This window comes from Capsella rubella, unplaced genomic scaffold, assembly GCF_000375325.1.
Source record: "Capsella rubella cultivar Monte Gargano unplaced genomic scaffold, Caprub1_0 scaffold_2, whole genome shotgun sequence".
Classification (NCBI taxonomy): Eukaryota; Viridiplantae; Streptophyta; class Magnoliopsida; order Brassicales; family Brassicaceae; genus Capsella; species Capsella rubella.
Genome location: NW_006238922.1, coordinates 7,820,739 through 7,847,574, shown reverse-complemented (window position 1 = coordinate 7,847,574; position 26,836 = coordinate 7,820,739). Strand labels below are relative to the sequence as shown.

The 26,836-nt window shown below is 34.5% G+C and overlaps 5 protein-coding genes and 1 pseudogene across 7 annotated transcripts; 5 read left to right on the top strand and 1 right to left on the bottom strand.

The window, feature by feature from the left end:
• Positions 1–171: 171 nt before the first annotated feature.
• LOC17895141 (ethylene receptor 1) lies at positions 172–3,904 on the top strand. The gene is made up of 7 exons (XM_006300717.2): positions 172–276; positions 704–1,652; positions 1,792–2,160; positions 2,255–2,509; positions 2,586–2,713; positions 2,810–3,007; positions 3,096–3,904. The coding sequence occupies exons 2-7, from the start codon at positions 747–749 to the stop codon at positions 3,454–3,456; spliced, it is 2,217 nt and encodes a 738-aa protein (XP_006300779.1). The 5' UTR covers positions 172–276; positions 704–746; the 3' UTR covers positions 3,457–3,904.
• A 2,394-nt stretch (positions 3,905–6,298) lies between these two features.
• On the top strand, positions 6,299–9,518 carry LOC17895553. 3 transcript variants are annotated; one of them, XM_006301236.2, is made up of 13 exons: positions 6,299–6,449; positions 6,841–7,090; positions 7,192–7,338; positions 7,425–7,498; positions 7,590–7,666; positions 7,760–7,831; positions 7,941–8,009; positions 8,095–8,144; positions 8,230–8,341; positions 8,417–8,485; positions 8,591–8,694; positions 8,962–9,037; positions 9,127–9,518. In XM_006301236.2, exons 2-13 carry the CDS (start codon positions 6,852–6,854, stop codon positions 9,292–9,294), a joined length of 1,257 nt encoding a protein of 418 aa, XP_006301298.1. In that variant the 5' UTR covers positions 6,299–6,449; positions 6,841–6,851; the 3' UTR covers positions 9,295–9,518. The 3 variants fall into 3 exon arrangements, with proteins under 3 accessions (XP_006301298.1, XP_023643955.1, XP_023643956.1); XM_023788187.1 differs by lacking the exon at positions 6,299–6,449 and adding an exon at positions 6,473–6,560; XM_023788188.1 differs by lacking the exon at positions 6,299–6,449 and adding an exon at positions 6,594–6,659.
• Positions 9,519–12,449: 2,931 nt separating this feature from the next.
• LOC17896000 (FBD-associated F-box protein At1g66310) lies at positions 12,450–14,289 on the top strand. Its single transcript, XM_006300933.2, has 3 exons — positions 12,450–13,486; positions 13,567–13,707; positions 13,790–14,289. The coding sequence occupies exons 1-3, from the start codon at positions 12,545–12,547 to the stop codon at positions 14,054–14,056; spliced, it is 1,350 nt and encodes a 449-aa protein (XP_006300995.1). The 5' UTR covers positions 12,450–12,544; the 3' UTR covers positions 14,057–14,289.
• A 3,114-nt stretch (positions 14,290–17,403) lies between these two features.
• On the top strand, positions 17,404–19,200 carry LOC17894938 (annotated as a pseudogene).
• A 2,476-nt stretch (positions 19,201–21,676) lies between these two features.
• Positions 21,677–22,675, top strand: LOC17896243 (RING-H2 finger protein ATL2). Its single transcript, XM_006302677.2, has one exon. The coding sequence runs from the start codon at positions 21,731–21,733 to the stop codon at positions 22,481–22,483; it is 753 nt and encodes a 250-aa protein (XP_006302739.1). The 5' UTR covers positions 21,677–21,730; the 3' UTR covers positions 22,484–22,675.
• A 2,314-nt stretch (positions 22,676–24,989) lies between these two features.
• On the bottom strand, positions 24,990–26,697 carry LOC17895709 (FBD-associated F-box protein At1g66310). The gene is made up of 3 exons (XM_006301275.2): positions 25,728–26,697; positions 25,507–25,647; positions 24,990–25,399 (listed from the first exon to the last, which is right to left on the bottom strand). The coding sequence occupies exons 1-3, from the start codon at positions 26,667–26,669 to the stop codon at positions 25,133–25,135; spliced, it is 1,350 nt and encodes a 449-aa protein (XP_006301337.1). The 5' UTR covers positions 26,670–26,697; the 3' UTR covers positions 24,990–25,132.
• Between the last annotated feature and the right edge of the window lie 139 nt (positions 26,698–26,836).

The following is a 26,836-nucleotide window of genomic DNA, read 5'->3' as shown; positions in this document are numbered from 1 at the left end:
GCAATCCTTAGAAGTTTTGTTACTGTTCAGTTCAGGGCATAGCCCACAATTTTCTCTAATTATATATTACAACTTTTCCAACAAATATAAAATATCTTATATTAAAAACAAATTAGAGAAATGACGTCAAAAAAAATAAAAATAAAGTGTTAAACCCAACCATTTTTGACTTGATAAAAAAGCTTCAACGCTCCTCTTTGTCTCCTTCTCCGTCGCTCTCCGCCGCGTCCGACTTCCCCAAAATCCTCCTTCTCTTCTCCGATCAATTCTTCCCAAGTAAGCTTCTTCTTCTTCGATTCTCTTCTTTCACCAATCGTACTTTTTCCTGAGTTCTTGTGTATATATATGTTCTTCACTTCCACTTTTTTTTTTTTGAATTTGTCGATCTCAAATCAAAGAGATTGAGAAACCTAATTGGTATCGTTCTAGTGTAATGCAATTGTATTGTGGATTTAATCGTTAATTTCAAGATTTGGAATTCGAATTTTTCTGTTTTCGATTCTGAAATCGAACCTAATTTTTTTCGTAATCGAGTTCATCGTAGTTCTTTGTGTAATCGTTGTGATCGAGTTCATCGCAGTGATGTATGAACCCTAATTTCTAGATTATTCAGAACCAGTTCGATTGAAGAAATCCTTGTTTCTGAGGTGCATGTAGTGATTGATGTAGCAATTTTGATGCTCGTGTGATGTTTGTTTAACAGGTGTGTATGTGTTGAGAGAGGAAAGATAGTGTACAGTTTCATAATGGAAGTGTGCAATTGTATTGAACCGCAATGGCCAGCTGATGAGTTGTTAATGAAATATCAATACATATCGGATTTCTTCATTGCGATTGCGTATTTTTCGATTCCTCTCGAATTGATATACTTTGTGAAGAAATCTGCGGTTTTTCCTTATAGATGGGTACTTGTTCAGTTTGGTGCTTTTATTGTTCTTTGTGGGGCGACGCATCTTATTAACTTATGGACTTTCACTACACATTCGAGAACCGTGGCGCTTGTGATGACCACAGCGAAGGTGATGACCGCTGTTGTCTCGTGTGCTACTGCTTTGATGCTTGTTCATATTATTCCTGATCTGCTGAGTGTTAAGACCCGGGAATTGTTCTTGAAAAATAAGGCTGCTGAGCTTGATAGAGAGATGGGATTGATTCGGACTCAGGAAGAAACTGGACGGCATGTCAGAATGTTGACTCATGAGATAAGAAGCACTTTAGATAGACATACTATTTTAAAGACTACACTTGTTGAGCTCGGTAGAACATTAGCTTTAGAGGAGTGTGCATTGTGGATGCCTACTAGGACTGGGTTAGAGCTACAACTCTCTTATACACTTCGTCAGCAACATCCTGTTGAGTATACGGTTCCGATTCAGTTACCTGTGATCAACCAAGTGTTTGGTACTAGTAGGGCTATGAAAATATCTCCTAATTCCCCTGTGGCTAGGTTGAGACCTGTCTCTGGGAAATATATGCTTGGGGAGGTGGTTGCTGTGAGGGTTCCACTTCTGCACCTTTCCAATTTTCAGATTAATGACTGGCCTGAGCTTTCAACAAAGAGATATGCTCTGATGGTCTTGATGCTTCCTTCAGATAGTGCAAGGCAATGGCATGTCCATGAGTTGGAGCTCGTCGAAGTCGTTGCTGATCAGGTTCAGCATAATTTCTCTTTCCTATTGTTTTCTTCTTTGTTATTTTTGGTCATAGCCTTATAATTTTGTTTCTTATAGTTTGGTTTAGTCTGAAGTCTGATATTAAATCTTTTCTATGCTTTCTTTTCTCTTATTCCAGGTGGCTGTGGCTCTCTCTCATGCTGCAATCCTCGAAGAGTCAATGCGAGCTAGGGACCTTCTCATGGAGCAGAATGTCGCTCTTGATTTGGCAAGGCGAGAAGCAGAAACAGCAATCCGTGCCCGCAATGATTTCCTGGCAGTTATGAACCATGAGATGCGGACACCTATGCATGCGATCATTGCACTCTCTTCCTTACTTCAAGAAACGGAATTAACCCCTGAACAAAGGCTGATGGTGGAAACAATACTTAAAAGTAGTAACCTTTTGGCAACTTTGATGAATGATGTCTTGGATCTTTCAAGGTTAGAAGATGGAAGTCTTCAACTTGAACTCGGGACATTCAATCTTCATACTTTATTTAGAGAGGTAACACTAATATGTCAGAATTTTGAACAGCTCTATATATTTCAGAAGTTATAGTATTTGTGCACTTCATCGTTATATTTGAATATTGTTGCAGGTCCTCAATCTGATAAAGCCTATAGCGGTTGTTAAGAAATTACCTATCACACTAAATCTTGCACCTGATTTGCCAGAATTTGTCGTTGGGGATGAGAAACGGCTAATGCAGATAATATTAAATATAGTTGGTAATGCTGTGAAATTTTCCAAACAAGGTAGTATCTCCGTAACCGCTCTTGTCACCAAGTCAGACACTAGAGCTGCTGACTTTTTTGTCGTGCCAACTGGGAGTCATTTCTACTTGAGAGTGAAGGTTAGTATCTTTGGGACTTTAAACCATAGCTGGATATATTTCTCGGGTCTTAAATTTGACGATTATTCCAATATAGGTAAAAGACTCTGGGGCAGGAATAAATCCTCAAGACATTCCCAAGATTTTTACTAAATTTGCTCAAACACAATCTTTAGCGACGAGAAGTTCGGGAGGTAGTGGGCTTGGCCTTGCCATCTCCAAAAGGTTGAGCCTTTATTAGAGAATGCTTATTTTCTTTCTGATTTTTCTTATGTTCTGGTATTAATGAAAGTTTTGCTCTTATGCGTTTGATATGACAAGGTTTGTAAATCTGATGGAGGGTAACATTTGGATTGAGAGCGATGGTCTTGGAAAAGGATGCACTGCTATCTTTGATGTTAAACTCGGGATTTCAGACCGTTTAAAGGAATCTAAACAGTCAGGCATACCAAAAGTTCCAGCCATTCCCCGGCATGCAAATTTCACTGGACTTAAGGTTCTTGTCATGGACGAGAACGGGTTAGTATAAGCTTCTTGCCTTTCTCCTTGATAAAACCCTTGCCGTACTTGTTGCAAATGCAGAAATTGTCGATTATTTTGGTTGCAGAGTAAGTAGAATGGTGACAAAGGGACTTCTGGTACACCTTGGATGTGAAGTGACCATGGTGAGTTCAAACGAGGAGTGTCTCCGAGTTGTGTCCCACGAGCACAAAGTGGTCTTCATGGACGTGTGCCTGCCTGGGGTCGAAAACTACCAAATCGCCATCCGTATACACGAAAAATTCACAAAACTACGCCACCAACGGCCACTGCTCGTGGCACTCTCTGGTAACACAGACAAATCCACAAAGGAGAAATGCATGAGCTTTGGTCTAGACGGTGTTTTACTCAAACCCGTATCTCTAGATAACATGAGAGACGTTCTGTCTGATCTTCTCGAACGCCGGGTTCTCTACGAGGGCATGTGAAGGCATCGCCCCAGCCTGCAGAGGAGTAATTTTGCTCCCGGCTTATTTCTCCCGATAAACATCGAAAGCTGATGTTCTCTGGTTTAATGTGTACATATCAGAGACTGTGCGATCGCTTTTAGATGATATCTTAAAACAGAAAGGGAATAACCTAAACAGAAACCTCAAGGCCGGTCTGTATCATGGCGATTCCGGTTAAAGAGGAACAAGATGTTGGTGGTAAACTAATACCATTTATAATACATGTATGATTGATGTTGTATCCATATGTTAGTTATAATCTTATAAAGAGTTCGGATTGAGTCATGGACGCTTGTTGCGTGCGTGATTGTATGATATTGGTGCGGTGTCATGGCCATTGATTAAGATATGTAAAGGACATGGGTCAGTTAATTCATTCACATGGATTTAGAGTAGAGTGTCAAAATAAGATATCTCGCTCAACTCAGCTCTGTTCATGATCGATGAGCTTGAAATAGTTCAGTCTTTGTACAATGAGTCAATACCTTTGTATCGAGTTCTACTTGGTACACCAACATATGCATATTACAAAGACATTTATTGTTGGTTCTAATTTTCTTTTTCTGTATGCTTCTGCATTTGTAGTAGGAGGACGAACTGGGATGTCCATTCCATCAAGTGCTCCAATGCAGTTTTTTAAATAGGACCAGTATCGATCATCATTTTTCAGATTTGAGCTTACTCTTGTGAACTTTCCTCTTCTTGGTTTTATTGTATCCGCTGCAAACTTCACAAAAACGTTCAAAACTTCATGAAGTTTCCTCTTCATTGTATCCAATGATCTTTGATATCTGACAGCAGTATCTCTTATAGTTTTATCCTGACCAACCAAATCAAGAAACATCGCAACCCCTTCTTTAGTGTGAACATTGCAACCTCTGTTAGACCATATCGCGTAGTAAGCTTTCTGCATAATGCTTCAAATGTTCTTTGATTCATTCGCAAAATATCGTAACACTGTTGGTTTGATCCATGCATGAGGAGTTGAGCATGACACCATCTTGCACCTCGATATGATCTATGAATCAACCTCTCATTATTAAGCATTTCTAACAACTCAACATCATCATTGTCCTCCAACATCCATCTAAGTATCTGCAAGAAATCAAGTAGCCTATAAACAAAAAAATCAAGAAGCCAAAAACCAAATAAAAAACCATGTAGCCATAAACCAAGAATGAAATCTAAGACACGATCAACCAAAACTAATAACTTTATAAACATAACTATAAACAAGTTTCAAAAAGATAAAAGCAGAGTGAAACAAAAGACAAATTAACAAGTTCAATCATCAAGACTTATTGCAGTCCTATGCTCCAAATAACTAATCTTATCCTCAATACTAGGAAATGCAATGAAACCCTGTCGATTGGCGACATCAGCCAGAAGATTCAATTGAGGCTCTGTGGAAACGCGACCACTTCCTCACTCCAGACAACTCATTTAGAATCTCTACTACACGTACAACACTGTAGCTATCATCACACTCCAACAGGCTCTGTGGGATTTTTTTTTTTTAAAGATGATTTGGGATTTTAGAATTGATAGTTCTTTGAGATTTACAAAAATTAATGAGGGTACTTTAGTAATTACATTATTTTTTAAAACGCTGTCGCGGTGTTTTTAAAATCAGTCCCTACAAAAATTAACGACGGGAAATTACGATCGCTGTTGCTGTGACTGGTCGTTGAACGGTTGAACCAACGACAAACAAACGAACAACATTGTGTCTCGTTAGTTCTTGACTTGTCGCTAATTGTATTATTATCTCAAAGTTTGTCCAGTTAATCTAAGGATAAAACTATAGCTAGCAAATATTGTTCAAAGATTGGATAAAACGAAGATTAATTTCCACGTAGATTGCTTAACTTTACTCTATTCTTCTAAATCTCACATTGAGATTCAAGGTACTCGTCAAGCTATAAGAGACTTTTTTTTTTTTTGGAAAAAACATAAGAGATGACAACGTCTCATCAAATCTTTAGCTTCAAATCTCATCAAAAATAATGCAAACATTCAATAAATTCTTCGATTTAAGAATCCTAGACTCATGAAACGACGTTTTTACTCAATTTCGATGTCCTGTCATTACCATAGTGTCAGTTGACTTATTGCCGTTAAACGGTTAATTAACACCGTGTAGGCGTATGTTTGTTTTGGCTAATTTCATATAGTTTAGGTAGAAAATTTTGAATTTTTTCGGAGTTAGGTTGCTATTTGTCGGGTATCATAGTTTGGGTATAAAAACACCGCTATCAAATAGTTTGAGTTGATTTAGCAAGTTTCTTGTGAACATGAGTATACATATGCTTTTCTATTATTTTTTCCAAACAAATTCTTCAAAGTAACACCTCTGTATTTTGATTTCAGATGGATTTCTAATGTAGAATTGTGAAATCTCTTGTATTTAAAAAAGTTATGTTTTGAATAATCGTTGATTTGATATGGTTTTTACAAATTATCGATTGAATAAACCAAATATATTGAAATACAATATTTTTTTCATCGTCAAAATAGTTCAGATATTAAATATCCCAAGAAAATACATAAATGGATTATTTTTAGATTTTTTCCAAATAAAAATAGCTATTATTATTTTATCTTGCATTTTTAGAAATTACAATTACATTAGAAAATTTTTCATTACCTAGATAGTATAATTGCTTTATATTAAAGGTATAAGATTATTGAACTAAACTAAAAAATTTTGTCAAAAAAGAAAAAAAAAAAATCCCAAATTCGATATTAATGGAAAGAGTCTTGCCCACTATTAGTCTATTACAATGACCAGAGAATCGAAATAGAAAGAAAACGTACGGCATGGTTGGCTCACACTGGTCCACAAGTAACTCTTGTGGTTACAATTTACACTTTCCAATCCCATAATTCTACTTCTTTGTCTCCTTCCTTCTCCTCTAAAATACCTTAATCCTTCTTTGGATTACTCTTCTTCTTCATCTCTTCCCCACAAGGTTCGTCTCTCTCTCTGACTCTGTGTTCATCACTGTTTCACCTCTCCAATTCCCAATTTTTCTTACATGGGTTTGTCTTAAATTTCAAGTGTTTTGAGTTCGATTCAATTGGTAAAGCTCTCCTTTGTGAGAAAAATTGTCTCTTTCTTGATGGGTTTGGTTTCAGATTCAAGATTTTATGAGTTTGATGCAATTGGGTATCTCTCCTTGGTGAGAAAAATTGTCTCTTTCTTGATGGGTTTGTTTTAAGATTCAAGATTTTTGAGTTTGATGCAATTGGGTATCTCTCCTTTTGTGATAAAAATTGCATCTTGATGTCTTCATAGAGTCGAATTAGTTTCAAAGGTCCTAACTTTATTACTTAGGATTTATAAATTTGATGTCTTTGTAGGTTGTTATCCAATGGCTCTTAACGTGAGCAAAGTGGTACCAAACAGTCCAGGTATAGGGAAGAGTGTTAGTGCGTCAAGATCTCAAAGAGTTTTGTTGGCGTTTGTTCATCATCCTCTAGTTGGTAAAAAGGGTTTATCTGTTGAAGAGTTAAAGCAAGGTCTTTGTTGTACAAAGACTGTTACTTTTGTTAGTTCTCGGAGATCTTCTACATTGTGCTTTGTTGGGAAATCCCAAGATACGGAAACAAAGTAAGCCCTTTTGATTCTCTTAGCTTCTATAGGTGAAAACTTGTCTGTTTCACTGGTTTTGTTATGGATAGTTATTTATGAGTTTCTTGGTGGTGTGTTAGTTCTCAAGTTGTACAAAAAGAAGGTGAGAAGCAAGTGGTGCCGAGGAGGAAAAGAAGTAACTCAAGCCAAGTTTTAGTTGATTATGTGTCCAATGATGCTAAGTTTGTGAATGAAAGAGCTCGTAGTGACTTTGTTCTTCTATCTCGGTATTATTTCTCATTTCCAAACGTTTTACAATTATACATTACTTAAGGCCAGTGTTGTTGAGATTTATGTTCCAATGCTTTGTCAGTGGCATTATGAGACTTGATGCTCGTGCACGCCAGGATGTAGCGATTCTTGGGTCTGGGTTCCTTAAACTGGATGGTGAGATATGGCTCTCTTTCACACTTACATATTATGTGTTTCTTTGTTCGTGTAATACGTTATAATCCTGTCTTGTTGGTTTATCATGTAGCTCGGGCAAGAGAAGATACAGAAAAGATAGATCGTGATGTTAAAAGAAAGGCTGAACGCCTTCATCATATTGCTACTGTATGCTTATCCTGTCATTTATAGATGCACATATTTTCACCTTTCTTCTGGCTATGTTTTCTCTTACTTTTCTTGTTTGGTTTATGTCCATAGATATTAAAAAACATAGCCGAGTCTAAGTTGAAAAATGCTGCTGATAAGCATTGGAGTGATGGCGCCTTAGAGGTATAATCATTAATCACTATGCGAGCGGTCTGAGTATGACCTGATAAAAGTAACTACTCAATGTATTGGTTTGAACTTGTGGTTTAGAGATTTACCCTGATTTTTCCAGGCTGATTTAAGGCGTGCAGATTTCCGTGCTAAACAACGGGCAATGGAGGATGCATTAATGGCTTTAGAGGTAATATCAAAGTCTTATATGTCTCATTTTGATGTTTTGATTCATCTTCCCGTATTGACACTTCATGTGTTCTGTTTTGGTCCAGTTCATCAAGAATGTTCATGACCAGATGGTGAACAAAATGGTTGACAGCTTGTAAGATACATCCTTGACACTGTATATTTATTGTGTGGTTTCTTGATATCAAGATCTGAAATTAGGATTTTCTTTTGAATCTTAGAGGGGTTACATCTGAAACTGGTACCACGGATCGTATATCACTGGAGAAAAATGGAAAAGCGCTCGAGTTTTTCCCAGGGGAAGTTTCATCTGATCGCATATCTGCTATTGAGGTCTGATACACTGGTGAAAGCACTGTGTTCTATAATGTTCTTCTCTCTGATGATTTCTTTTTGATATTGAAACAGGAAGCTTACAAGAGTATGGCATCAGCACTCTCAGAAGCTGATGGAATTGACTACACTGACCCTGAAGAGGTTGGTCCATAATTGTCAATACCGAAGTTTTTTCTTGTCATTCTTTTTCTTAGTTCTAGTAATCCTACTTTTTCATAAATGATCATATTATTTTGGTTTGAACAGCTCGAGTTGTTAGTCACGACTTTGATCGACCTTGATGCGATGGATGGTAAAAGTAGTGCATCACTCTTGGCTGAATGCTCAAGCTCTCCAGACGTCAATACAAGGTAAAACCAGTATTCTATTATGTCTGTTAACAACTTTCTTATGTGAGTTCTTTGCTTTTAGAAGAAACATAACGTTCTTTTTACCTTCTGCTATAATGCGAACAATCTATGTTGTGCGGTTCTGCAATTACTTGATATGGAAAAGCCAATACTGAATAGCATATTAGCATTTGACATTATCTTCTGGTCTGTATATGTTTTGGTCTTCATCGTTTGGTCATTTTCTGACTCGGGATTTCTCTGTTTTTGTCTCTGTTCTTGTTGTAGAAAAGCGTTGGCTAATGCCTTAGCAGCTGCACCATCCATGTGGACATTAGGAAATGCAGGCATGGGAGCATTACAGGTAAAGTTTTAAAAAGCAAATCTTGATGACTGTTTTTGCAAATTGGACTTTGAACAATATTAAACACCCATCAATGAACCTTTCTGCAGAGACTCGCTGAAGACAGTAACCCGTCGATAGCAGCAGCTGCTTCAAGAGCGATCATTGCACTGAAGAAGCAATGGGAAGTAGAGGAAGGAGACTCACTTAGGTTTATGATGAACTTCGAGACACCAAATGACGATGATGATGGAGACAGTGACCATGATGACATCTAAAAAAATGAAGTTTGTATAGATAATTTGCAATGAAGGTTAGTGTTACAGAGTCAAGACAATGTTACTAGGGACTTCGTTGGGGTCATGTAATTAAAAGAGGCCAGTTTAGTATTTGTTGTTGGATATGGTCATATTCATATATAACCTTTGTACCTTAAATTGTATCAAACTATTATGTGTTTTGTTTTACCTTCCACATAAATAATAACATGGGATAACAAGAATGAGAGTTTTGCACTAATTAACACTTTGAGCAATTATGTAAATTGGGGTGAAAACAAGAATAGTTAAGTAATGAATGACATAATTCACTATGATGTAGAATTCGGTACTAGCTAAAAAGGAATCACTATTTAAAAACTACATTAGGTTTGAGTATATCTCATACAAAATAGCGTGTTCAACCTTATATCACTCGTAACTCTCACTATTTTGCACGAGATATACTCAAAGCTCTCGTAGTTTTTAAATAGTTATTGTTTTTAGTATTCTATGATTTAAAATAGTAATTTGGAGAAAATTTTAAATATTTATGATAAATATTTTAAATGTGATTGAACAAAATATTGCGATTGCTCTCCGGTTTACTGAATTCTACATAATGGTGAACCACACTAACTTGCAGTGGAGTGACAAAATACATCTATTTTCGTCGGTGTTTTTAAATAACAAGATTAGTTAAATAAACCACTACTATATTAAAAATATAAATTTGATACTTATTAAATAATGTAATTAAACATAAGAAAATAACATAGTTTGGCAAAACAATTTGCAACTCGTAAAAAATAATCAATAAATTTTTGACGATTTCGAGGTTCATGTACGTAATTATTTTTTAAACATAACTATCATATGAAGCTTAAGCTATCAAAATAATTTTAACTGTTTAGATTTTTAAAAATTATATTTTTTTTTGTATACAAACTTTTGTGTTAAAAAATTTAATAGAGTATTTTTGCAAATAAACAACAAAAGAGGGTACTTTTGCAAAAAAATAAACAAAAATAGTAGTTTTTCAAATTCCCCTTTTTGAAAACAGTTTCAGAAAAAGGTATTTTTGAAATTTCGCATGTACGTTTTTATAACAAATTAGAATAATTTAGATATATAAAATCAATACACAATATCTTATCTTATACTTGATTAATTAGACTAATGTATGTGTAAGGTTAGATTGATTTTGGTGAAATTTATTCTTAATTAAAAACATTATTCAAACGAATATTTCATATTAATTAATTCTCTCAAATTTAAAATAAATTGTAACTAAGACTATCAATTTATTTTAATGATATAAATATTTGGGAGATTTGCAAAAATACACTCTCTTGTTGTCTATTTTCAAAAATACCCCTTTACTAAATACAAAATGACTAAATTCTATATCTAAAACTCCAAATACTAAATCTTATCCCCTCAGAACTATACCCTTAATGAAAATTAGAGAACCCAAACCTAAAAGAAAATTCTAAAAATTAATTTAACATATTGTAATTATGTTAAAGAGGGTAAAAATGAAGATGGCAAAATGGTATTTTTGTATAACGATATTAAGGAAAGAACATTAGTCAAAATTTCTCTTTCAAACTTTATCAAAGAAACCACTAAAAATTTTAAATTTTATCCAAATATGTGTAACTTATAAAAATGTATAAATTACCTTTATATAAATGTTAAATTTTATATATATATTATGAGTACCGTATAAATACATTTTAAAAAACTTCTGAAACTTTTAAAAACCTTGTAAACATTTCTCAGAAGTTATAAAAACCTTTTAAAACTTTATAAAATATTTAGATCAAGTACCTTATAAACTATATAAAAACTAATAATTTTTTATATTTTAAAAAGGGTATTTTAAAAAGTAGATAGATGAACATGTATTTTTGAGAAATGACAAACCCAATTTAATCATTACACACAAAACGCTTTTTGTGATTCTTGGATGTAATTTATGGTATATGAAATATATTTACCCAATTCAAGTATTCTTTATGAGTTAATATTAAATCCAACATTTATATATATTTACGTACCAATTGGTGTTGGAAATATTGTTAATCTAGCTTAATTCATCTTAATCTAGCTGAGTTTTGTGTTTTTGTTGAATGGCATGAATTTAATTATATGTTGAAAGTTGAAACCTTTTCGGACATAAAATGATAACGGAAAAATTAGTTAACCTGAAAGCGGAATACGACAAATCTAATTGAATACAACAGATTACAATTATTTGGTGCGCAAAGCTCGCTCCTGTCCGCAGAGTTTTAAACAAGTTTGCTTGGATTCTTCTAATTTGGCTCTATTCGGCCGATTGTAATTTTTTTGTTGACAAAAAAAAAATTGAATACGACAGATCTACTTGAATATGACGGAATTCATACAGATTCTGTTATTCTGCTAGATTCTAAAGATCTGTCACTACCGCTTGTTACTAAAAAAATTCTGTCATATTCAATTAGATTCAACAATTTAGCACAAAAACTGTCATATTGACTTGAATAAAGTTATATATTAAATCATTACTTCAAATTAAAATATGTAATAAAAATATATTTATTTTAGATAAATATCGGATTATAACGGATATAATGATTCAAATGAAAGATATTTTAAAAAGAAATTACAATAGACATAATTTTAATTTAAAAAGATCGGTCAAATATAATTGGCCATGTATGGATAATTCGAATAAAAATAAAAAGAACTATTAGATATTGGTAAAGATCATACCATACTTGTAACTCTTGTAATTACAAACTGTTTTGAATGTTCTTAAGAAATATTACAAAATCATAAATAAATAAATCTTTATAGAAATATTACTTTGAGAAACCTTCTAAAATTTCGGTATGTTAACTTTTAAATAAAACAAAATTTTCAGTTTGTCCAAAAAAAATAAAAATTCTTTTAGGCTTTTATATGATTACAAGTTTCCAAGTTTTTTTTCTAAAACTAAAGCAACTGATAAAATAATATGTTCAATTAATAAAGTTATCTAATATATCAATTCTTAATAAAATATTATCAAGTAAATTAATTTTAATTAAATTATTAAATATAGTCATTAAAACTCTGACAAAATTATAATGTGCTAAGTTGACCACAAAACTTATAACGTATGAAGTTTTAAAAAGTTAACATCTCAGTTTTTCTCCGTCAATCATTCTTGAAACGCCGTCATATGTTTCATTCTTGACCACACCAACTCATTGCCGACGAAGGAGATTGTGCCGCTGAAGCCATGGATGAAGAGGGAAGGCAACGAGTTCGGGCCAACGCATCTGGTGGTGAAGTTGATTGGCTAAGAACTTTGCCAGAAGCTTTGCAATGGCATGTTCTCTTGAATCTTCCGACAAAAGATGTGGTCAAGACTAGTCTCGTATACAGCAAATGGAGACATCTCTGGAGGTATGTTCCTGGTCTGGACCTGGACTGTCGTAATTTCAAGGAGTACAATGATGTTGTGAGCTTTATCGATAAGTTCTTGAGTTTTAATAGTGAGTCGTCCCTAAAAAAGTTTAAGTTAAGGTATAATTGTGTTCTTGATCGGCAAGTGACTAAGGAAACCAAGACGGCTAATCTCATGCGATGGATCAACAATGTTGTTGACCGGAAAGTTCAGCATCTTGATGTTTGGTGGGGTGAAGTGGATATGCCTCCAACACTTTACAAGTGTGAGAGCTTGGTTTCTTTAAAGCTGGCTGATGCAATATTGCCTAATCTTGAGTCTGTGTCTTTACCGTCTGTCAAAGTTCTTGATCTTGTTTTTGTTAAGTTTGCCAACGATTTGGCTTTCGAAAGGCTCATCTCAGGCTGCATAGTTCTGGAAAGCCTAACTTTACATAGAAATGAGAATGACAATGTAATTGTCTTAAATGTGAGCTCAAAGTCGCTGCTGAGCTTCTGCTATAATGGCTCCACTAAGAAGGGTCCTCATGATGATCTAGTGGTGTCAATTGACACTCCCAAGCTTGAGGAGCTCCAGCTCTCTGATCATTTAACTGCCAGTTTCATTATAGCTAATCTGAGCTCCCTTGTAGAGGCGGATATCGATGTTCAGTTTAACTTTTGTTTCGGCAAAAAGTTTGACCCATTGGATCTACCAAAGGGAAAGATGATTAGCAACTTTCTTGTTGGGATATCTAATGCAAAAAATATGATCATGTCTCCTACAACTCTTGAGGTAACTTATATTGAATTCGTTATTTTAGTGTTCATCTATATGTTTCTCCTGAAACTTTTTGTGTGTGTGTGGTTGTTTAGGTCATTTATGATGCTTCAAGATGTGAACCACTGCCCTTGTTTGCAAACTTATCTTCCTTGAGTGTTCACTTTGACGACAACAATTGGGAGATTTTGCCAAACTTTATGGAGAGCTGCCCGAATCTAAGTTATCTTGTCGTGGTAAGGATTGTTTTCTTAAACTTAGGTACTTTCTTTGGCATAATTACTCAAACTTGTTTCTTTCACTTGGTTGTAATGTTAGGAATCTACTACATTTTCAAAGGAGGGAGCTAGTATTGTGACTGGACCTTGGTGTCGCCTATCATCTCTAGAGTATGTTGAGATAATATCGCCATTTGAAGGGGACGCGATAGAGATGAAATTTGTGAGTTACTTACTTGAGAACTCACCATGCCTCAAGAAACTCACTCTATCTTTGGAGAAATATGCTGGTAAGGAATCTTCCATCCTCAGAGAACTCCTTAACATTCCAAGGTGCTCTAGCTCATGCCAAGTTGTTTTCATCTGATCCTCGAGGGTCATACAAGGTTGCCTTTATGTACTTTTATTAATGTGAACTCTGTGTTGAGTTTCTTCTTTATTGTTGTGACTTTGATGTGTTGTTATAGCTCGTAAGAATTTATTGTGGTGACTTTGATGTGTTGTTGGAGATCTTAAGTGTTTTAACTGAACCAAAAATGGAATGAGGTTTATGTAAGACTCAAGTATTGATAAAGGTTATAAAAACTCGTTACAAGTACATTTTATCTGGTTAGATGAAACTAAACTATAAACTCCGTGTAGGCTCTTTCTTAATCTGATGAATATTTAATTATGAGTCCAAATTTGTTTATCACAATCTGCATCACTAATTGAAGCAGTTTTGTGATGATCAAGGCCACATATGGAGAGAGCAATTTGGAAACATAGGGTTAGGGTTCTTTATAGTGTTTCTTGGCAACCTCTTCTTTTTTCAATTTTTTTTTTTGTGTGCAAACCACAACCTCTTAGAGGACTCGAGAAACCTCTTCTAGGATTTATTCACATAAATTAGGTGGTCCATTGGCAACAACGCACAAAAACTTATATATAATATCACACTCAAAATATATCACATGTTTAAAGCTTTTCTATTTAGTGAGGAAAATATATTTAGTATCTACGAAGAGAACTGGAAATTTTACAGCCAGGCCATATCACATGTTTACGCTTTTCTATATATTATAATAATTACATGTTTAAGCTTTAGTATCTTTTTTTTTTTACATCGTTTAAGCTTTAGTATCTAAACCCAAAATACTTTAATAATTAAGTTATAATGTCGTCTTTAAAAATGTTTTTTTTTTAATAGCTCTATTTAAGAGGCTTGTTTAAAATAGGACATAGGGTTTCAAGAGTGACTGGTGTACACTGATATCTTTTAAAAAAAAAACATGGTCGAGGAAAATATGTATGCAATTTATCATGTCAATTCCGTATCTAAAAACATTATGTCATATTCGGCATAATTTAGTTTTCCCAACACCAACCAAGAAACAACTAGTTTCAACAGTTAAAGAACGCCCAATTTGTTTCGAAAAATATATTCAGTAAAATTCAGTAAATTCAGTAAAAAAATACATTTATGATATCAAAAGATACACATTACACACATCTAAATGTTTATCTTTATATAGGTCAGATAAAATTGGCAAGATATTAAGTATTAAAAATAAAAATAAAAAAGAAATTTTTAAATATTTTGTGGAAATATTAAAAAATTTAAAAATATATATTGTTTATGACTTTTTATGATAACAGGAAACATTTGTTCCAAGTTATGCTTTCAACCAAAAAATACAGAAGTTCAATAAAAAAAATTGTTAAGTTAATAATATTATTGAATATATGAATTTCCTACTAAAATCCACCTTTAATTATTTTGTTGACCAAAAGTTAACGACGTTTGTTTCTCACTCATCATTCTTGTGACGCCGTTAAGGCATGTACTGTTAGGTTTAGGTCTAATAGAGTTATTTATATGTTTTGACATGATTCTATACGTTTGTACTCAATTTTTTTGTTTTTGTTGTGAATTGTTGTTTATAGGCCATTTATGATGCATCGAGATGTGAAGCATTGCCCGTATTTCGTAATCTATCTTCCCTGGCTGTTGCCTTCCACGACATCAGTCGGGAAATACTACCAATCTTTCTAGAGAGCTGCCCGAATCTAAGCTCTCTTGTCGTGGTAAGGATTGTTTACTTTAAAACTTATTTACTTTCTTTGGTATGATGCAAATGGGGAAAGTATCATAATTACTCAAACTTGTTTCGTTCACTTGGTTGTACTATCAGGTCTATAATTCATTCCCGGAGGAGATAAGTAGTATTTTCACTGGACCTCGGCGTCCCCTATCATCTCTCGAGTATGTTAAGCTAGAATGGCCATTGGAAGGGGACGAGATAGAGATGAAATTTTTGAGTTACTTACTTGAGAACTCACCAATCCTCAAGAAACTCACTCTTAGTTTCAGTGAAATTTCCATGAAGGAATTTGTTTTCCTCAGAGAACTCCTAAAGATTCCAAGGCGCTCTAGCTCATGCCAAGTCATTGTCCTCGATCCACCATCAAGAATCCAGATCAGAGCATAGAGAGGGAGCTAGGTTAAACCATGGATCAGAAATATGTGGAGAGTCTCTACTTGACTTGATCATGAAAGTATGTGGAGAGTCTATGTTGAGAGAAATAAGGGGTGTATTCAAAGCATGATTTAATGTGATTTGAAGTTTTTATATGATTTTGTTGATTTTAGGGGAGTTTATCAAATCCTTTCAAATCTCACTTAAAATCATGAGTTTGGATTTCTACATTTTTATCTAAAGAAATCATGTAAAACCCTTTTAAATCCTTCAAATCATAAACATTCAATTCAACAAACTATTTTCAATAACAATAGATTTTCAAATAATAACGGCATAATTAATTGATCTAACTGCGGAATTAAATAATCATATTGAATACGACAAATCTACTTGAGTACGACATATTTTTATTTGTACGAGATTCATGTAGTTTCTAGCTACATGTATGCTAGATTCTAAAGATCTGTTAGTACTATTTGTTATCTAAACATTTCCCCATATTCAATTAGATTCAACTATCGAGCACACAAAAAACCTGTCATACGAACTTGAATTAAGTTATATATTAAATCATTCTTCCAGCACAAACTTATAAATAAGTACGTTTATTTCAAATAAATGGTCAGATTATAGCGGATATATGAGTATAGTAAAGAGAAATTTAAATATTTTAAGACAAAAACAATGGTCACAATGGGGTTTTAATAAATCGGTCGGATATAATTGGCAACGTATGGATAATTCGAATAAAACAAAAACACTATTTGAATTGGTATGCATCGTACCATACTGTAACTCTTGTAACTACAAACTAGTTTTGATATTTTGAAGAAATATTACAACAACAAAAAATGAATCTTTATAGAGATAATAGTTTGAGAAACCTTTGATAATTTCGGTATGAGAATTTAAATACTTCATTAGTTTAAATATATGTCATTAAAATAATTTTGTTTGGTATGGTTTTAACTAGAATATTTTTAAATAAAAAAAACTTTCTCATTCAAAAAAAAACTTTCTCTTTAGGTTTTTATATGATTACAATTTACCAAGATTTTTTTCTAAAAATAAGGCAATTGCTAAAATAATATTTCTCTAATTAGTAAAGTTATCAAATAAATTAATTCTTAATAAAATTATTAAATAAGATTATTCTTAATAAAATTACTAATATGCTAAGTTGACCACAAAAATTTGACAGCCGTTTTCTTTATCTGTCATCATTCTTACGTTTCATTCTTGACCACACCATTCTTGGCATTGCCGCTTCTTAGATCGAACGAGTTCGTGCGGCTTCTACACAAAGCCATGGATGAAGAGAGAAGGAAACGAGTTCGGGCCAACGCATCTGGTGGGGAAGTTGATTGGCTAAGAAATTTGCCAGAAGCTTTGCAATGGCATGTTCTCTTGAATCTTCCGACAAAAGATGTGGTCAAGACAAGTATCATATACAGCAAATGGAGACATCTCTGGAGGTATGTTCCTGGTCTGGACCTGGACTGTCGTAATTTCAAGGAGTACAATGTTGTTGTGAGCTTTATCGATAAGTTCTTGAGTTTTAATAGTGAATCGGCCCTAAAAAAGTTTAAGTTAAGGTATAATTGTGTTCTTGATCGGCAAGTGACTAAGGAAACCAAGACGGCTAATCTCATGCGGTGGATCAACGATGTTGTTAACCGGAAAGTTCAGCATCTTGATGTTTGGTGGGGTGAAGTGGATATGCCTCCAACACTTTACAAGTGTGAGAGCTTGGTTTCTTTAAAGCTTGCTTATGCAATATTGCCTAATCCTGAGTCTGTGTCTTTACCGTCTGTCAAAGTTCTTGATCTCCTTTTTGTTAAGTTTGCCAACGATTTGGCTTTCGAAAGGCTCATCTCAGGCTGCATTTGCTTGGAAACCTTGACTTTAGACAGAAGCCAAAATGACAATGTTAGAGTCTTACAAGTGAGCTCTAAGTCGCTGCTGAGCTTCCGCTATAATGGCTCCATTACGAAGGGTCCTCATGATGATCTAGTTGTGTCAATTGATACTCCCAAGCTTGAGGAACTCCAGATCTCTGATCATTTAACTGCCAGTTTCATTATAGCTGATCTGAGCTCCCTTGTAGAGGCGGATATCGATGTTCAATTTAACTTTTGTTTCGGCAAAAAGTTTAACCCATTGGATCTACCAAAGGGAAAGATGATTAACAACTTTCTTGTTGGGATATCTAATGCAAAAAAGATGATCATATCTCCAACAACTCTTGAGGTAACTTATATTAAATTCGTTATTTTAGTGTTTATCTATATGTTTCTTCTGAAAATTTTTTTGTGTGTGTGGTTGTTTAGGTCATTTATGATTCTTCAAGATGTAAACCACTGCCCTTGTTTGCTAACTTATCTTCGTTGAGTGTCCACTTTGACGACGACAGTTGGGAAAGTTTGCCATAATTTATGGAGAGCTGCCCGAATCTAAGTTCTCTTGTCGTGGTAAGGATTGTTTTCTTAAACGTAGGTACTTTCTTACGCATAATGCAAATGGGGAAAGTATCATAATTACTCAAACTAGTTTCTTTCACTTGGTTGTAATGTCAGGAATCTGCTACATTTTCAAAGGAGGGAGCTAGTATTGTGACTGGACCTTGGCGTCTCCTATCATCTCTGGAGTATGTTGAGATAGAATCGCCTTTGGAAGGGGACAAGATAGAGATGGAATTTGTTAGATACTTACTTGAGAACTCACCAATCCTCAAGAAAGTCACTCTATATTTGGAGAAATATTCCAGGAAGAAATCTTTCATCCTCATAGAACTCCTTAAGATTCGAAGGTGCTCTACCTCATGCGAAGTCGTTGTCATGTGATCCTCGTCGAGGGACATATACAAGGTTGCCTTTATGTACTTTTATATGTGTACTCTCTTTTTGTTCTCTTCTTTCTTGTGGTGACTTTGATATGTTGTTGTGGTTCGTAAGAATTTATTGTGGTGACTTTGATTTGGTGTGGTAGATCGTAAGAAATATTATATGTTTGTCTTAATTGAACCAAAAATGGATTAAGATTATGGTTAGACTCAAGGTGTATGGTTAGATGAAAATGAAACTAAACTATATATGTATACATGAATGATGAGTGACTACTTCTAGGCTTTATCATTTAATTATAAAGATGTTAAAATTTGTTGCCAGCCCTAGTCAGAAGTTAGAACCTGTGTCGTTGAAGAGATAGATATTTTATGGATCCGAGTATTGAATTATGTGTCCAAAGTTGTCTATCACAATCTGCCACACCTAATTGAAGCCAACGCTTGAGATGATCAAGGCGATAAAGAGAGAGAGAGAGAGAGAGAGAGAGAGCAATTTGGAAACATATTATCTATTAGGGTTAGGGTTCTTCGAAAAACAATAGAAAAACAAAAAATCAAGATCTAGGTCTTAGGGTTAGGGTTCTTTAGAGAGTTTCTTGGCTATCTGATATATGTAGCTCAGTGGAATCTGGAAACCTCTTTAGCTAACTTCTTCTAAGATTAAGCACATACTTATGGGTGAGACCAAGAGTCTAGTGATGAAAATTAGGCAACTGATTATTTACAGCCAGGCCATATATATTACACAGTTTACACTCAAGGGGCCTTTTTAACAAAAATAATAATAATAATAATAATTAAATGTTTTTGGTTTTAATAAAGGCCCAATTATTTAGCACTTTTAGTAGCTAGATTTTAAGGTCGTCTATAAAAAATGCTTTTTCAATAGCTTTATTTATGGGTCATTTTTCTAATGAAACAACTGGTCTCACCAATGATTGAGTCTGGCTTGTTTAATATTGGCCATAGAGTTTCAAGAGAGATTGTTGTACATGCAACCTCAAGATGGAGAGACCTAAGTTACTTTAATCTTGCAATAGATATTAAGTTACTCGAAGAAGTGGTTCTGTGATCGAGAGCGTTGACAAACTGATATTTACTTGCAAAACTCAAATATATTCCACGAATCTGCTAAATGTTTGACAAGAAGATAAAAAAAATCACACGAAACTTCAGAACTTACACTAAAAAGATCTTTTAATTAAATGAACCAAAGGTTTACTATTTGTACAAAAGTAAATAAAATTATACTTACATTTTCCTTATATTTTACATAAAATTTTCTTTCGTATTCCTATCTTGATCTAAATTCCTTACAAAAACGGATATATTATATCTTGCTATCAACATTTATTCGATCTTGATTTGAAAAACAAAAAAGAAACAAAAACAAAATATATATATATATCACAATATTGAAAGAAAAGAGCATAGTAATCGTCTATGTGAGATTTTGCTTTCACCCTTATTGATTCGTAAGAAAAAAAGATGAAACTATTTCAGTAAAATATATTTCACACTTTTCTGCTTTACTACACTGCTTTCTTGTGATGTAGGCTGCAACGTTTGAAGCTACGGGAGCTACAATGACGTAGCTCCAGCTGCTTTATTTATGTCTTTAATTAGTTGATATCCAATTCCATAACCATCTATAGATTGCCCTAACGACTTAAGAGTGAGCAATTACTCGCACTCATAAACCCATATCCAAACCCAACCCGATATAAACAGTACTTTGGGTTCGGTATGAATCATATCAAATATCCGACTGAATATTTATGATAAATGAATTGGGTATCTAAACCCAAATGGAGTTACCAGAATACCCGAATAAATACCCGAAACCATCCAAAGTTTTATAATCTTTGTTAGAATCTTTGTACAGTATTGAGTCTTACCTTTCTTCTAAGTTCTAAATCATATCTTGATTCTCATTACATGGTATGTCTCTACTTTTATTTTCGTATCTGTCAATTTTCTTAGTTTAAATAAACTATGTGATTCTAACTTTGAATTTGGTGTCATTTGATGTTTTAGGAACTCAAGAGTTCAAGAATTATCGGTTTATCAACTTGTTGTTTTTGTATTCGGAATTTTTTTCATGGATTCAATTTAGTTTGATAATATTAATTAGCTTTTTTAATATTGATGATTACGTACAATCAGTTTATTTAGCTTGGTACTTTTGTTACAATCATTTATCATAACGTTATAGATTGATTTCAATTTTTATTGTGAATTTCGGGTTTAAGGTTTCTTTAACTTTGGTTCGAATTTTAAAATTACAAATCCGATTCGAACCCAAAAATTATTTTGAAGCTTTGGGTATAATCTGAAAACACTCTAACTCGATACCTATTTACTCGAATCCGACTCAAAATCTAAATATACTCAAATGGCCGGGTGTTATTTCTCCATATCCGAAAAACCTAGAACTACTCGATCCGAACCCGAATGGGTACCCGAGCGACCCACCCCTAACATCACCCGAAGTTACAAAAAATATCTTTATTGATCTTTTGTTACGAAACGTGTATGTTATACTTATACATATCCTAATTGATCCTTTTTGTTTGTTTTTGGTAGAAAGGTCAACATTGGCGTCTGCATCGTCGTCTTGCATTTTCCTAATAATAAGACCGAACTTTCACACAAACCTCTCTGAGTCTTTGTCTCTCGCCCCATTACTAAATAACCAAACAAACTTCTTCCTCCTTCACTAAACTTAGTAGACATGACCACCAACGACGATAACCCTATTCTAACATACGTCATAAAGACAATAATAATCATCTTCTTCGCCGTCATTTTAGTGGTTCTCCTCCATCTCTTCGCCCGTTGGTATCTCCGCCGTGCTCGTACACGTCATCTCCGCCTTCGTAGTCGTAATCGCCGCCGCGCTATTATGGCTTTCTTCACAGCTGATGCTTCCACTTCACGTGGACTTGATCCGAATGTCATAAAATCACTCCCTATTTTTATTTTTTCAGACAAGACACATAAAGATCCTATCGAATGCGCAGTTTGTTTGTCAGAGTTCGAACATAACGAGTCTGGTCGGGTTTTGCCTAACTGTAAACATACGTTTCATGTTGATTGTATTGACATGTGGTTCCATTCTCATCTCACTTGTCCTATTTGTCGATCTCTCGTTGAACCTCTCGCCGGAATTGAATTAACGGCGGCGGCGGCGGAGGAGCAAGTTGTGATTGAGATCGATTCTGACCCGGTTTTGGTAATTGAACCGGGTTCGAGCTCACCAAATGGGTCTGGATCTTCTCCGACGCCGACGGATGATTCCGGGAGGAAACCGGCGGAGGTTGAGATTCCGAGGAGGAACTTCAGCGAGATAGAAGACGAGTTGACTCGGAGAGACTCGCCGGTGAGTCGGATGTTATCTTTCAGTAGGATGTTGAGTAGAGATAGAAGAAACGCTTCGTCTCCTATCGCCGGAGCTACGCCGCGGGGAGTAGAGGAGACTCGGTGACTTGCCACGTGGTAGCGTGCGATTGGCTTCCAGCGAATCAATATCAACCGTCTATATATATGATTAGATTAGATTAGATAGGATTGTGTTTGACGATGTACAAAGTCAAGTCGTCTCCACGTATTGAATACAAATTTTACATTTTAATACCACCAATTCAATTCAATGGTCATATAATTTTATAATTGTCATTAGAGACTTTTCAAATTAATAGTAAGCATCGTTTTTCTTATATAGCGTTTTAATTTTAATATTAGTGGCTATATATAGTATCGTAACTTAAATAATTTGTGTCTTCTTTTACTAAATTGCTTTAATTATAGCCACAAATATTAAGATGCATTCATAACTATAAATGTGGCTATAGAAATCTTTTTTACTAATAATAAACATCTCTTATATATATATTAGCACAAATTAGTTTCTTATACATCTTTGGTTAATAAGTCCCAACAAATCTAGATTATAGTATTCAAATATTTATTTTATTTCATTTTAAGTGATGTTTTAAGGTTTTTACACATAGATTAAGAAAACATATAATTTACATATATTCATGAAAACATCATTAACTAAAATGAATTCAATTAATGAGAAAATATGATGTAAAATATAAGTGGTCGAAATATAGTAAATTATTTAAGTTTTGTTTTAAAAATAAAAAATCACTTAAAATGAAACAACTATTTTTGGTTAAAACATCGTTTAAACTGAAACGCATGTTATCCTATTACAAGCTCGTGTTTTGATTCACCACTTAACATCATCAGATTCGAATATGACATGTTTGAGCACACACTGCCTATTATAATCCAAGGCCGCTAAAACCATTATTATAGCATTGCATTTAAGATTTCTTCTTGGAGGAGGAGACGCCTTGATAAAAGTTTTGTATCGAGTTTTATAATTTTCTTACAAATTTAATTAGTTTTTTAGTATATTGAGGTCGTCCACAATCACACTGAAATGCAAAACTCACAAAGTTAGTTAAGAATAATATTACCAAAGTAATAACGAGTAATACTACAACTTTAATGGAACTTGTCAAGTCATATTTACCAAAATATTGTATTCAAAAGTCTAAAGTTTTGTATTTAAATCTATCCAAACTATTCGAAAATATCCTAAATATCTAAGAGCTATGACTATTTTTAATTTACCAAAACATATTCATAAGTAGTTGATATACATAAAAAGATTTTAAAAATGAAAACTCGAAATATTTTAGGCACCTAAGTTATTACAAATAATGAATATTACTAATATATTATTACTATGTACGTATGTTTTGGATATGTCGGATATTATGCCCAAGCCTACCATGGACCATGAGAAACTGGGAGGTTTTGAGGAGATGATGAAATATATTGTAGGGACAAAGTCGTGTAAGGTTAATGTAGACACAATGTCCTTGGACCTTGAGGAGATGACATGCGAAGAAGGGACAACGTCGCAGGCTAATGTGTAACAAGAGAGGTGTCTCACTAGTCGAAAACTTTCCGGAAGAAGAGATCAACTCCTCTCATATATTGTGTCTAACCACGAAGCCTAGTAGTCAGGTAAACTTATTTGGCCTAATAATGGCAGACTCTTGGTTCCACCACCACCAATATACTGCTTATCATGCCACCGCCGCATTGGTAACAAAGGTTGTCTTAGTTACTCCTTAAGTCTTGAGCGAATTAGAAATACTGAATGTTCATTTTATTATTTTCTCCTCTCATGAATCCTTAATATTACAACATTCCCCACTCTTTAGTTGGAAACTTAATATTACAATACAAACCATTTATCTCATAACACTTCATTGTAAGGTGTTTGTAATTAAGGTTCATTAAATCTTAAAATTTGGAGATAGACCCTTAACTGGCAGTCAAAGTCACCACAATAAACCACAGAGTCACATTATGTAACATGAATATAAATGTGTTAAGATTGAGTTATGCTCATAACTCAAAACTGTTACCAATCATGATTGTTTTTAAAATGACTAACACGTTTTCAAACTTAACTAATATAATGATGGTTAATGGGAGTTGAAGTGTACTTACGATCTCACTGGAGTTGCTTACCAAGACTAAGTTCAAAGCTTTGTAAAAGTTAAAAGTTAGAAAAATCCCACTGCAGAATCAGTATTTTGTAGCCTTTGAAGCTTAAGTTGAAAAGATCCTAGAAAAAAATAAAGAGATGGATAACCTTAAATTGGGTATTGGTAAAGAGTTTCTAGAAACTTCATAAATCCTTGAGTCTTACATAAAATCTTGTTCCAATTTTGGTTCAGTTGAAACATTTAAGACAAACATATAATCTTCTTACGTTGGACAACAACACATCAAAATCAGCACAATAAAGAAGAAAACAAAGAGTTCACGTTCATGAAAGTACTCGAAAGACAACCTTGTATTTCTCTTACTTTTAACTTCAAAAATCTCATTGAACAAAAAAAAAAAAAAAAAGCAAATATTAATGCAGTTTGTAAGGTTCATTAAAACCAAAACATATGGAGATAGGTTCAACTGAACAATTTGAAATAAACATATGATCGTCTTACGATCCACACAACACATTAAAGTCGCCACAATAAAAGAGAAATTAAACACAGAGTTAACAAAGTACATAAAGGCAATCTTGTATGTCCCTCGATGAGAATCAGAGAACAATGACTTGGCATGAGCTGGAGAGCCTTGGAATCTTAAGGAGTTCTCGGACGATGGCAGAGTTCTTTCTGGAACCATTATCCAAACGAAGAGTGAGTTTCTTGAGGATTGGCGAGTTCTCAAGTAAGTACCTCACAAATTTCATCTCCATCGCGTCCCCTTCCAATGGCGATTCTATCTTAACATACTCGAGAGATGATAGGAGACGCGGAGGTCCAGTCAAAATACTAGCTCCCTCCTCCGGGAATGTAGTAGATTCCTGATATTACAACCAAGTGAATGAAACAAGTTTGAGCAATTATGATACTTTCCCCATTTGCATCACACCAAAGAAAGAACATAAAATTTAATGTAAACAGTCCTTACCACGATAAGAGAGTTTAGATTTGGGCAGCGATGAAGAAAGACTGGTAGCGTTTCCCAACTGTTTTCGTAGAAGTCAACAGTTAAGGAAGCAAGGTTGCGAAATACGGGCAGCGGTTCACATTTGGATAATTTATAAATGACCTACAAAACAACCACACAGCAAAAAGAATGTTCACATGACAAATTGAAAACATTAAACTAAAAAACTGAGCAAACGTTACCTCAAGAGTACATTGAGCCAGTATCAAATTTTTGACACAAGATATTCCAGCAAGAAACTTCCGAATCATGTTTCTCTTCCTCAGATCGGTCGGATCAAAGGCCTTTTCGAAAGAAAAGTTAATCTGAATATCCGCCCGTACAAGAGAACTCATATTGCTTACTACAAAGCTTTCGGTTAAATGATCAGAGAGTTGGAGATCTTCAAGCCTCGGGGCATCAACAGACACGACCAGATCATCAAGAGGACCCTTCTTCGTGGAGCCGTTATAGATGAAGCTCAACAGAGACTTAGAGCTCACATGTAAGACTTTGACATTGTCATTGGGGCTTCTGTATAAAACTAAGCTTTCAAGAACAATGCATCCTGAGATGAGCCTTTCGAAAGCCAAATCGTTGGCAAACTTAACCAAAACTAGATCAAGAACTTTGACAGACGGTAAAGACACAGACTCAAGGTTAGGCAATATTGCATCAGACAGCTTTAAAGAAACCAAGCTCTCACACATGTAAAGTGATGGAGGCATCACCACTTCACCCCAGACAACACCGAGCTGCTTAACATGTCGCTTCACGACAGCGTTGATCCAACGCGTAACATTAGCATTATCGGTCTGCTCATCTCCATCGTCATCCGCATCAAGAACACTATCGTACCTTATCTTAAACTTTTCTAAGGACGACTCACTGTTGAAACTCAAGAACCCATCGATGAATTTCACAACAACATTGTATTCCTTGAAATCACGACAGTCCAGGTCCAGACCAGGAACATACCTCCAGAGATGTCTCCATTTGCTGTATACGACACTTGCCTTGACCACATCTTTTGTCGGAAGTTTCAAGAGAACATGCCATTGCAAGGATTCAGGTAACTTTCTTAGCCAATCAGCTCCAACACCAGATGCGTTTGCACGAACTTGTTCCCTTCCCTCTTCATCCATGATTTTGTGAAGAAGCAACACGAAGAACTCTTTCGATCTCTCTCCTTCAAAAATTCTGAGAAGCGGCAATGAGTTTGTGTGATCAATAATAAAATGAAACCTAACAGTACCACCTTAACGGCGTCAGTAATATGATGACGGAGAGAAACAAATATCTCAGATTTATT